General features: G+C 60.5%; 1 protein-coding gene across 1 annotated transcript; it reads right to left on the bottom strand.

The window, feature by feature from the left end:
- Window positions 1–357: 357 nt before the first annotated feature.
- Window positions 358–10,378, bottom strand: CYGB (cytoglobin). Its single transcript, XM_059048147.2, has 4 exons — window positions 9,687–10,378; window positions 4,527–4,758; window positions 4,061–4,224; window positions 358–1,691 (listed from the first exon to the last, which is right to left on the bottom strand). The coding sequence occupies exons 1-4, from the start codon at window positions 9,827–9,829 to the stop codon at window positions 1,658–1,660; spliced, it is 573 nt and encodes a 190-aa protein (XP_058904130.1). The 5' UTR covers window positions 9,830–10,378; the 3' UTR covers window positions 358–1,657.
- Between the last annotated feature and the right edge of the window lie 579 nt (window positions 10,379–10,957).

The raw sequence follows: 10,957 nt of genomic DNA, 5'->3' as shown, positions 1-10,957 counted from the left end.
CTCCCTTGAGTCCTCCCTCTCTCCTCTCCCCCATGTGAGGGAGGATATTTCCAGAACAAAAGATGAAAAACCCCCAGACTTTTTTAAACAAGCACAGACTCCCTTCCCGCCCTCCCACCTCTGGAGTCCAACTTCCGGTCTGCAGCTCTGTGCTCCTGAGTAAACAAGCTGGGGCCCCCCACCACCGTCTTGAACCCCAATCAGAGGGGCCCGCGACCAGCCAAGGCTGAGACACAGGTGAGGGGGACCCTTGGGGGGGGTCGCCTTTCAAGAAAAAGGCCCGAGTCTTGAACTAAGGAGGGGAGACAGAGGCGAGGGGCAGGTGGCAGGAAAAGACCAAATAAGCGTGCACAGACACAGGAAGAATGAGTCTGTTTAATGACACGGCTGGGTCTGGTTACAAACATCAGAAACTACAAAAGGAGGACAGGCAGTTACACGGATGGCTGCACGAAGATGGGACAGGAGGACACAGGCACAGTAGCCACAGCAGCAAAACATCCTTGAGGACAATACGCATGACCAAGGGGCACACATTGGGGGGGGGGGGTCCCCAGCAACGCTGACCTAGATGGATGGAGAGGGCTGGCTGCAAGCCAGCAGAGGCAGGGGAGGGAAGGCCCTCAGCCCTCAGAGCCCCAGGAAGAGATGGAGGCATCTGGTGCCGTCACCACTGCCCCACTGACAGCAGCCTGGATTCCCCCTCCCACCAGGGCCGTCTGTCTCAGTGGCAAAGGCAGATGCAGCTGGCATCCGAGGTTTCTGGACCACGGCCCCTCCCCCACTGCAGTTGTCCTGTCCAGAACTTCTGGCCCCCTCTGTCTCCCCTTGCCCATTTAGGGGCAAGTCAGGGACCCACCCCCTTTTGTGGGGGGCAGAGGTAGGGAACACCAAATCCTTTCTGCCTGAAGTGGAGAGCAGGAATGGGGGGAGCTGGTCAGAGAATGGGCTGGGCTTTGCCGGCAAGCTGGGTCACCGCAACCCTGCCCACGCAGGCCCGGGTCCTCTCCATGCTGATGTGGGACCCCATCATCTCTGCCGGAACACTCTCTTCTCTGCCCAGAAGCTGCCAGGACCCCTCGGTGGGCAGACCCGAGGCTTCACACATGCCTCTGGGCCTTAGTGATACACATCATAGATAGGTATGTGTATATATATAGATATATAGATATATAGATTTATATATAGATTGTATATAGAATATATCTGTGTATACGGTAGACGTGTGTGCGTGGTATTCTAGATAAGTGATGTGGAGACCTGTGTGTGGCCAGGCAGATAGAAACAGGGCTGGTTTGTTCCTCCAGTGACTCACAGACCTGCCCCCCCCCCATTCCCGCCGGCCACTCAGCTAGGTCTCTAACAGTGAGTAGAAAAGCTAAGAAGGGTGTGCCCCGCTCTTCAAGGAGGAAAGGTCCCCCACCCCACAGGCCACCCGCTGCGCCGCTGAGCTGGGGTCAGCATCCAGGTAGCTGATGCCACCTTCCGGCGGCTCCAGGGGGACTGTGACCGAGGCCGAGGCAGCCTCTTTCCGGGAAGACGAGTCAGGGATTCCTCCAGCTTCCTTGGCACCCAGAGATGCAGGGTCAAGGAGCGTCTTCAGAACTCGGCCTTCAGCTCAAGGTGCTGCCAGGGAGGGGAGAGGAGAGAGGGGGTCCTATGGCCCCGAAGAGGGCAGCGCGGCCGGTGGTCTGTGGACGAGATAGGAGATGTAGGTAACAGGTTACTAGGGCCTCCGAGTGGGACCAGGGAACCCGGGGAGAGGGCAGAGGAATCAGGGGCTGCAAGGCCGAACGCTACCAGCCCAGAGACCCACGCGGGGCCCGTGAAAGCCCACTAGGCCCAGCTTCTAGGCCCTTTTCTGCCAAGACCTCGGCCGGCCCATCTGAACCTCAGATCTTTTTCTCTAAAATGCGAATCACATCTGTGGTGCCCACCTCCATGGGATCTGAGCGACAGAACTGCCTGAAAATGTTCCACAAACTGCGAACAGTGAGCTCTTTTCCTCTTCTGAGATATGCGCACTCTCTGGTTGGCCTGTGGTGCCTCCTTGGGCCACCCATGGGCATCCTCTGCACCCGCAGCCCCCGCCTTTGCACTCACCACCCCCATCCTCCGCCACCTCCTGACTCCGTGCGCGCGCGCGCACACACACACACACACACACACACACACACACACACACACACACACACACGAGTGCACGCACACCCTGAAGCAGAGACAGTTCGATAAACAGTGGTGTCTGGCTCGCTATTGCGTCTCTGATAAGAGAGGCTGGATGGAGGCCTTCTAGAACTCTGCCCTGTAACCTCTCGCCCTCTGAACCCATATGGACCCTGGCAGTAGTGGGGTCTGCAGGCCCGGGCCCAGGGAGACACGCCCTCTGGGGGGGGGGTCACACCCGTGTTCCCAGGAGACCAGAGGTGGCACCAGAGTGTGCCAAGGGATGAGGGGACAATTCCCTCAGCTGGGGTGACCCAGATGTGGCGCGCTCAGGCCCAGGAGGGCACAGGGCCCCAACCAGTCCCCACGGTGGCCCATCTCCATTCAGTCCACAAGGAGCACAAAGGGGGAGGCATGAGATTTCAGTGGTTTCCTAATGCTTGGGGTTTGGCGAGATTTAAGTCCCAGGGGTCCAGCTAGGGCAAGAGAGGGGAGGGGACAGGGCTTCGTTTCGGGAAATGCAGTCCATGTGTTTCTGATTCACTGGAGCTTGCACGGGCCAGCTCGCTCTCTTCCGTCCCTCTAGGCCCCTATAAAAAAGCCCTTTTCTCTAGAAGCAGGAAGTCTTGTCTCCTGGCTGTAAACAAACTCATCTTTGGCGGTCGAGCCTGCCTGGGGAGAGGCGTGGGAGGGCAAGCCCCCTTCCCCCCACTGACCCCTCCCCTGCCCTCCGGCTGCTTCCGGGCTGCCAGCTCCTCCTCCTCCTCCTCCTCCTCCTCCTCCTCCTCCTCCTCCGCCTCTGGCAGGTAGAAATCGCCTGCCTGCTTTCATTCACTCTGAGGTCTGGGGCGGCAGGGCCCAGCTGTGAACATCTGGCCATTGCCGGCAGTCCCCGAGGGCTCCGCGCTCTCAGGGTGCTGAAGGGAGCCGCAGTGAGCGGGGGCCAGTGTGGTCAGACGCAGGAAGGCAGGGAGGCCGGGCCTCTGCAGGCCGCCCTCGGGGAACCTACTCCGCGGAGTGAGCAGGAGGTCCGGCCGGCTCCGCGGACCCGCTCGGAGCCCGGGGAGGGGACGCCGCCTTTTCCCTGGGAAACTGCTGGGAATGTTTCTCTCCAACGCGTGTCCCCAGCCGCTGGCTGACCCCTGCTTCCCTTTCCCGCCTCCGCCCCTCTCCCCGTCCCTCCTCCAGCCCTGCCTCCGCCCCTCCATTGAGCTCCCAGAGCCCCAGCCCCTTGGGGGCCCAGGGAGGCCGGAGTGTTCCCAGCCGCCAAGTCTGGGGGCCAGCCCTCCCCTCGTGCTCCGAGTCAGCTGGAGTCACCAGGCCAGCCGCCCGTCCCCCGGGGCCCTCACCCCAGCACTGGGAACCCGGCCTCCGGGGTCGCCCAGAAGTAAAACCCCCTGTAGTGTGCGTGGGAGGGACACCCACGCAGGCTCCGGGTGGGCTCCGGCACGTGCGTGCGTCCTCGTGATTCTCCTGGCTCCAGCCTTGCTGAGGCCGAGGCGGGAGGGAGCGCGGTCAGCATTAGATGAAAAACAGCCCCATGTGATTGGTACCAGGGAGGAAGTGGCCGGAGCTGGCCTGGGCTGCCTCTCGGCCTGATGAGCAGCTTTCCCGCCAGGAACTTTTGGAGCCTCTCTGCCCCGGGGCAGCCTCGGTCTTGGGGTGCCTTGAGTGTCCACTGGTTCTAGGGAAAGGGAAGGCTCTGCCCGAGGAGAATCTGTCTGGGGTCCTCGGCCTGAGCGGGTCTTTTCCTATCATGCCTGTTCTTTAATGTGTCAGACCCCAGATCCACCCTCCCGGAGCTGTTCCTGACCCGGTGGTCAGTCCCTGGGCGCTAGGAGAGGTGGGAGGCCAGGGGATGGGGGAGGATGCGGCAGGGAGGCTGCCTCCTCACATGGTGGTGTTGGGGACCTGCTGTACCCAGCCCACTTCCTTGTAGGCAGCGGTCACGTGGCTGTAGATGAGGCCGCGAAGCTTGGCCCAGGCTCTCTGCGTCTCGGGCGGGAAGTCATTGGCAAATTCCTCGGCGATCACCTCCAGGATGACCCCAGAGAGGATCTGGGTACAAAGGAAGGAAGGGGGAGTAAATGCCTGGGCGTCCTGCCCTCTGCAGCCCCCAGAATCCCTTCTCTCCTGTGTTTGACCAAGGGGATTGTTCATGAAACAAGAACCTGGCAGCTTTGGGAACCAGACACCCTCAAGATGCAGCCCCCATCCTGCTGCCCCTCCTGGGAACAGCCGTGCTGGGGGGGGGGGGGGAGAGGCTGGGTGGCCCAGTGGCCTGCAGGCTGTCATTGGTTATGGGGCTCTGGGGCGGAACAGGGTGGGTGCTGCCACCCAGCACCCATCTGGTGACATACCTTGAAGTACACAGGCTCCACCTTGTGCTTGAGGGCGTGGGCTTTGCCCACGAGGGCAAGCACAGAGGACACCTTCTCGGGGTCGTGCAGATTCTCCACCACGGTGTTGAGGGCCCCCATGACCCGGCAGGCATGCTTCCGCAGCTGCGGGCTCCGCTCCATTTCCAGGGGCTCCTCCATGTGCTTGAATTGGCTGAAGTACTGCTTGGCCGACGGGAAGTTCACAAAGAACCTGGCAGGAGGAAGCAGGTGTGTGCTGAGCAGGGGGTGGCCTCAGGCCCCACCCTGAAGTGCCCAGATGATGGTGGCGGGGGGTACAGAGGTGGGAGAGGCTGAACCCACCCTCACCCCACCACGTGTAGCAGTTCCTCAAACACACACCCTTCCTCTGGACGACCTGGCTTACATGCAGACCCCTCCCTAATCCCCGGCCATTTCTATCCACCAGATTTGCAGCTTCCTCTCCCAAGGAAGCTAGCTTTCTTGCTTCCTGCCTTCTTTCCAAACTCCACACACCCTTCAAGGCCTGCTCCGGTCGCAGCTTGAGAGGGTAAGAGCCTGCTTTCTGGTATCCCCAGCCGGTGTGCCCTTGGGCAAGTTAACTTTTCTGCAGTCAAATGCTCTATCCCTGAGCTAGACCCCCAAGTTAACTTTTCTGAGCCTCAGTTTCCTCATCTATGAAATGGGCGTCACTGTTCCTATCTCGGTCGTGAGTCACTGTGGTTGTTGGATGAAACGAGAAACGGCATGTGGAGCCCTGGCACAGTGTGGACACAGGGGGCTCAGTAAATGCCACCCTTTTTTATGATGAAGCCAGAGCTCTCTTCCTAAACAAAGGAAGGCCCTAGCGACGTAGCTGACTTAGCTCAGGTCATGGAAGGGAAGAAATGAGACTCAGTCCTCCTCCCAGCCCAGTCCCTTCCCTATTCACTATCCTGCCTCCCTCCTCAGCCTGCATAGTCATCGGTTGATTTAATTAAAGATATGGATTGATGTCACCGGCCTGTTAAGTCCTCCATGTCTGTCTGTACATCTTACCTCTCCAACCAGCCTGTGCACTTCTTGGGGCAGAGCCCAGGGCTTTCTAACCCCTCCCTCTCCAGTTTGTCTGAAATTGTCTAATTCCCCCCTAAGATCACATTCACTGAGTCGCTCTCATGCTCAGAAACATTCCACGGCTCCCCCCTGTGTACCGGACAAAGTCAAAACTCCTCAACCTGGGATTCCAGGCTTCTTAGAAACTGTCCCACAGCCGCTTCTCCAGCACAGGGTCCACATTCTTGCCTAGGCTCCAGACCAACAGCTTTACTTACCATGGGTTAAAGCTTCCTCAGCAAGCTGGCACCCTTCCACATGGTGGACCCCCCCCCTTTCCCCGGTGTCAGCTGGGCCTCTCCCTGAGCGCCCGGCCTGGCACAGGGCGACCGCTTTCCCTCCAAAGCCATTAGTGTGTTCCCTGCCACCTTTCACGGCTTCCTCCTTGTGGGTCCGTCTGGGTACCCCAACGCCAGGGCAGAGCCCGGGTCTCACACACACTCTGACCCATCACCTTGGCCCAGAGTCCTGCACTTTGATGACCTCTGCGATCCCTCACCCAGCCGGGCGCGAGGTATGTGGCCAGACTCAGTCAGAACTCAGAAAACTGAAGCCTCAGAAAATATATGGAATATCCTGGACCTGTTTTCTCAGGTTGTTTCACACCTTGGGAGTGTCCCCTCTGTGATCAGAGAGAGCTGGTAATTGGCTAAAACAGCCCTCGGGGCCGGGGGGTTGGGTCTCAATCTGAGGGCTGCAACAGATGCAGGGAGAGCGTCTGGCCCCTGCCACCCTTTCAGGCTACGAGGAGGGCCCCTCTCCGAGGCCAAGTGTGACCTGGGGCAAATCGCCAATCGCTTCACAACCTCCTGTCTGCAGAAGTGTGAGAGGAGTCCCTGCACCCCTGCTTGCTACTTCACAGCTATACTGGTGAGGACAAATGACGCGATGGGTCTGAAAATACATTGGATTTCTCTGGAGAAGCGTCCTAACGAAGGACAGATACGGAAAACCCAGTCTGGATTTAAATGAGGATCTCTGACTTTAGAGGTTTTACATTGCAACAAAAATACTGACTTCTATTTGGCTCGTGAATAACAACATGCAGAACATCTCCACTTGTTATTTCATGTAATGCCCCAACAAAGTGGGTATTCTGTCTACTTTACTGATGAGAAAATAACAGGGACTATTTATTGAGCACTTACTATACGATCTCATTACTTCTTGCGATAGCCTCCTGAGGTTGTCACTGTTTTTATTCCCACGTTCTGGATTAGGAATTGATGCCCACGGCTGCATCAGTGGGCCAAGGAGAGTGGGTGGCAGGACCAGGAAGGAGCCAGGGCGGCCCCCCTTTGATGACTTCCCCAGACGGCCTCAGAGGCTGCTTTGCCGGGGATGGTAACCTGGGACCCGGTGGGTCTCCAGTTATGGCCCTAAGGATGGTCCCAATGAGCCTTTCTTCTGGGCCAGGGGAGTCAAGGGGCCTTGCGCTCTCTGCTCCTTCATCCTCTGCTCCTTTATCCTGGCGTTTCTCTGCGCCCCCCCCACCCCCACCCCCCGTGTTTACTCCTGACCCTCCCAGTTCCGGCCTGCACTGCTGGGAGAAGCCTCAGCAGCCAGCTTGGGGAGTTTCTCAGCTTCCAGAGGCATCTGGGCTTCCAGGAGAGCCTGAAATAGGCTTGTCTTGAGCGTGAGGGGGAAGGCGGCAGAGTTACAACCCGGAGGGGAGACTTCCTAGAGCACGGGTGCTTCCTCTAGGTCTCCTCCCGGCAGGGAGAGGAGGCATGGGGTCTGGGCAGCCCCTCCGCCCCTCTGCCACCATCCCCGTGGCTGCTACCTGCTCACAGGGGGAGTGTTGGGGTGTGGCTGGCCCCAGCCCAGTGGGGAGGAAGGAGGTGAGAGTGCCCGGTCAGAGGGCAACTGTCTCGGACAGAGCCCGCCTGCCTGTCCTTGCCCGCCTAGCCAGTCCTTGATGGGGCGTAAAGACAAGAGGGGTCTGTGACAAAACTGAGGGGCACAGGATCTGGGGAGGGGCCTTATCTGAGAAGCTTATCAGTCGAGTCCCCCTAACACCCCCTACCCTGGGGCGGACGGCAGGAGGAGGAGAAAAAGGAAAGGGAGGCTGGCGGGACTTGGGGCTGGGGGGGGCGGTGCTGGGCCAGCTTCTCTTTTCTGAGCCGGGCTGGGCTGGGCTGGGCTGGGCTCCCGACAGCAGAGGTGGGGTCAGGCGAAGTGTGCGCCTGGGGTTATCAGCAGTCCAGATCCAACTGCTATCTCAGGCCTTCTCAGGTTAACTGTGGACCTCCCTCTGAGCCCTGAGCACCTGGTGACCACCTCCCCAGCCCAGACCCAGTGCCCCCTAAGGAATGAGTTCCCCTCTGGGGAACTAGAGGGGCACAGAGAGAGGATGAAACCCTTGCCAAGAGCTCAGACTCTCCAGAAACACCTCAGGGTTCAGTTCCTTCCTCAGCACCCACCATTCCTGGGGAGGTTGGATGGGACCCTAGGAGCTGGATCTTGGACACATCCCTTACATGCCCTCACTGGCAAACGGCAGGGCGTCGGGACAAAAAATCTCCAAGGTCCTTTGGACTTTGCCACATTTCCTCTTGGTGACCCATGTGCACACCCGGGCGCATCCTGAGACCTGGTGGACCTGCATGTGCCGACACAGCTGAGAGCAGCCCTCCAGGGATGCAGTCTGGTGCGTCTCTGACTCCACTGTCCACCGTGTGCTTGTGTGGGTGATCGCACGTGCAGAGCTGCACCTCCCAATGTCTGATGGCTTCGGGATCTGAAATCCACTCTTAGCTTCCCCACCACCCCCGGCTGTTTCTGGGCCTGGGAGCTGCTCAGATAGCTGTCCCTTCCTCAGGAATCCTCCTGGAACTCCTCAAGAGTGCTTCTTGCTCTTTTTCCTCCAAAATATGTTTCTAGGTTGGAATCAGGGCACATCAATATGGAGCTGGGTAGGTCCCAGGCTTGGGGGAGGCACAAGGGAGAGACTGTGGGAGAGAAAGAGGAGCCAGAGACGGGGCCAAGACTGGGAGACAGGCATGCACTCCAACTGTCCTTTCCGCAGACAGGTTTCACCCCATCTTCAAACAATAAGACTTTCCAGATCTGCCCTAGATTTGACAGCTTCCCTCTGCCAAGGACAGAGGGTTAAGGGGACCTCCCTGCCTGCACCCCCAGGGACCCGCATGTGTGGGAAGAGAGCACCGATCTGTAGCTGTAGTCAATTACTAGCTTGTGTGGCTTGGGGACATTAACTATATGGGAATGGCATGCATGTGCACTGGTGTGTAGGTGTGTGAATAACAGTGTCACTCTGTGTGTGTGTGTGTGTGTGTGTGTGTGTGTGCATCCCTCGGGGGCATGTGGTGCATGACCCCTGAGCCCAAGACACATGACCCTTTCTCCCCAGATCGGGGTTTCAGGGTGGGGCCCTGTCTCCTGAAGCTTCTCCCTTTCCCTCCACCAAACTCGGCAGGGACTGTATCCTAGGGGACAGTTTGCTTCTCCACTCACCTGCACCTCACCTGGGAGCTCCCTGCTGGCCTGGCCCCAGGGGCAGGAAGGGGCCAGCTGGGAAAACCGGACCTCTATTCTTTCGCTCTTTGCTCTGTTCTTCCAAGTCTCTGAATACAGAAAGGGGCTGAGCTGGAGAAAGGGGTTTGCTCCTCTCTGTCCTCCTTCTTGGTTGATCCTCAGTTTTCCTGTCTCTAGAATGGGGAGCCCCCAAGGCCCCCACTGGAAAGGCTGGTAAAATGTGTGTCCATAACAGCTCGGTTGCGTGGCTGGGGTCGCTGGTGAGGAAGGCAAGGCTGGCTGAGCCAGGAGTTCTGAGGCCCGGGAGGGGAGGGATATGGAGGTGCCCTCCTTCTGCGTCTGGCTCCTAGTTCCTGGTGAGCACCTCGCCCAGAGAGAGCTAGGACGGGCTCGGCCAGGGCCTCGCCCACCCCAAGGCGCCCCACGCTGCCCGCACCCCGACCGGCCCGGCCCCAATCGCAGCTGGGGAGGTGGCGCCCGAGCTCGGACCCGGGCCGAGCCCGCCTCTGCCCGGAGCCGCTGCCGCCGTCCCTCCCCCGGGCCCGGCCGGGCCGGGGCGACACCTACCGCACCAGGATGGCCACCCCCACGTCCTCGCAGTTGGCATAGAGCCGGGCCCACGTCGCCTGCACCGCCTTCCTCTCCGCCTCGGACAGCTCCTCGCTCCGCTCCCTGCGCTCAATCTCCATCTCGCCCGGCACTTTCTCCATGAGCAGCTCCCAGCCCAGCCCGGCTACGCTCGGCGGCGGCGGGGCGCGGGGAGCCGGGGCCGGCTGCGTGTGCCGCTGGCGGGCGAGTGGTAGAGCGCGCCGGAGGGAGGGAGCGTGTCTGTGCGCGCCGGGTGTGTGTGTGTGTGTGTATGTGTGCTTGCGTGCGTGTGTGTGTGTGTGTGTGTGTGTGTGTGTGTAGGGTATATGTGCAGGGGGCGGAGGACCGCGAGCGGGGGGCGGGGATGTGGTCTGCTGGAAAAATGTGAAAAAAAAAGAAGATCCGCTCCAAACCCCCAACCCCTTGTCCGTGAGCCAGTTCCGGCAAGGTGAAGGCTGGGCGGGGTGCCCGCCCTCCAGACCACCGCAGAGTTTGACTGCCGGGCGGGGCGTAGGTGTGGCGGGAGTACTGGGGGGTCCCGGGAGGAGGGGGCGGGCGGTCACTGGGCGCCGGGCCGCACGCGAGTGCGCCGCGGCACGTGCGGGCTGGGGGCACCGGGTCCCGGCTCACGCGGCAGGCTAGGCCGGGGCGTGTGCGTGTGTGCCCCCTTCCCGCGGCGGGGAACTGACTCTTAAGTCGAACACTCCCAGGCATTTGCGGCGTGGCCGCCAGCCCGAGGGGGCGGACGCGAGCCCCTCCAGCGGCGCCGCGGTGCAAGCTGAGTTCCCGCTCGCTCCCGGCTTCTCCCGAGCCAGCCGGGAGGCCGCGGCGCCACCACCAGAGCTCCGAACCCCAGATTCTGGAGGGTTTAGGGCTGGGGTCATCTCCCTACGCCAACACCTTACAGGAAAACACCAATGCGGGGATGGGGGCCGAACTTGAGCGCCAGAGGCCTGCGCCCGCCTTTCCTTCCCGCCAGCCCTCCTCCCCCTCGGGGCACGCACGTGGCGTCAGAAAGAAGTCCCTGGGTGGCTTACTGATGACACAGGCAGGCCCAAACCTGGCGCTGCTCCTAATTCTGGTCCTGCGGGAGCGAAGTCCGAAGGAGAGGCCGCTGGGCCGGGCAGAGCGGACCTGCGGTGGGTGGGTCGGTGGGGTTGTCAGGAAGTCTCGTGGGGGGGGGAGGCCCAGGGCGCTGGAGACATCTCAGCCGCTAGGACCTGGATTAGGGAGGGGTTCTGTGGGTGGAG

The sequence above is a fragment of the Kogia breviceps genome, chromosome 19 (assembly GCF_026419965.1).
Source record: "Kogia breviceps isolate mKogBre1 chromosome 19, mKogBre1 haplotype 1, whole genome shotgun sequence".
In the NCBI taxonomy this organism is placed as follows: domain Eukaryota; kingdom Metazoa; phylum Chordata; class Mammalia; order Artiodactyla; family Physeteridae; genus Kogia; species Kogia breviceps.
Note: the sequence above shows the minus strand (reverse complement) of the source record. Positions and strands in the feature narration are given on the sequence as shown.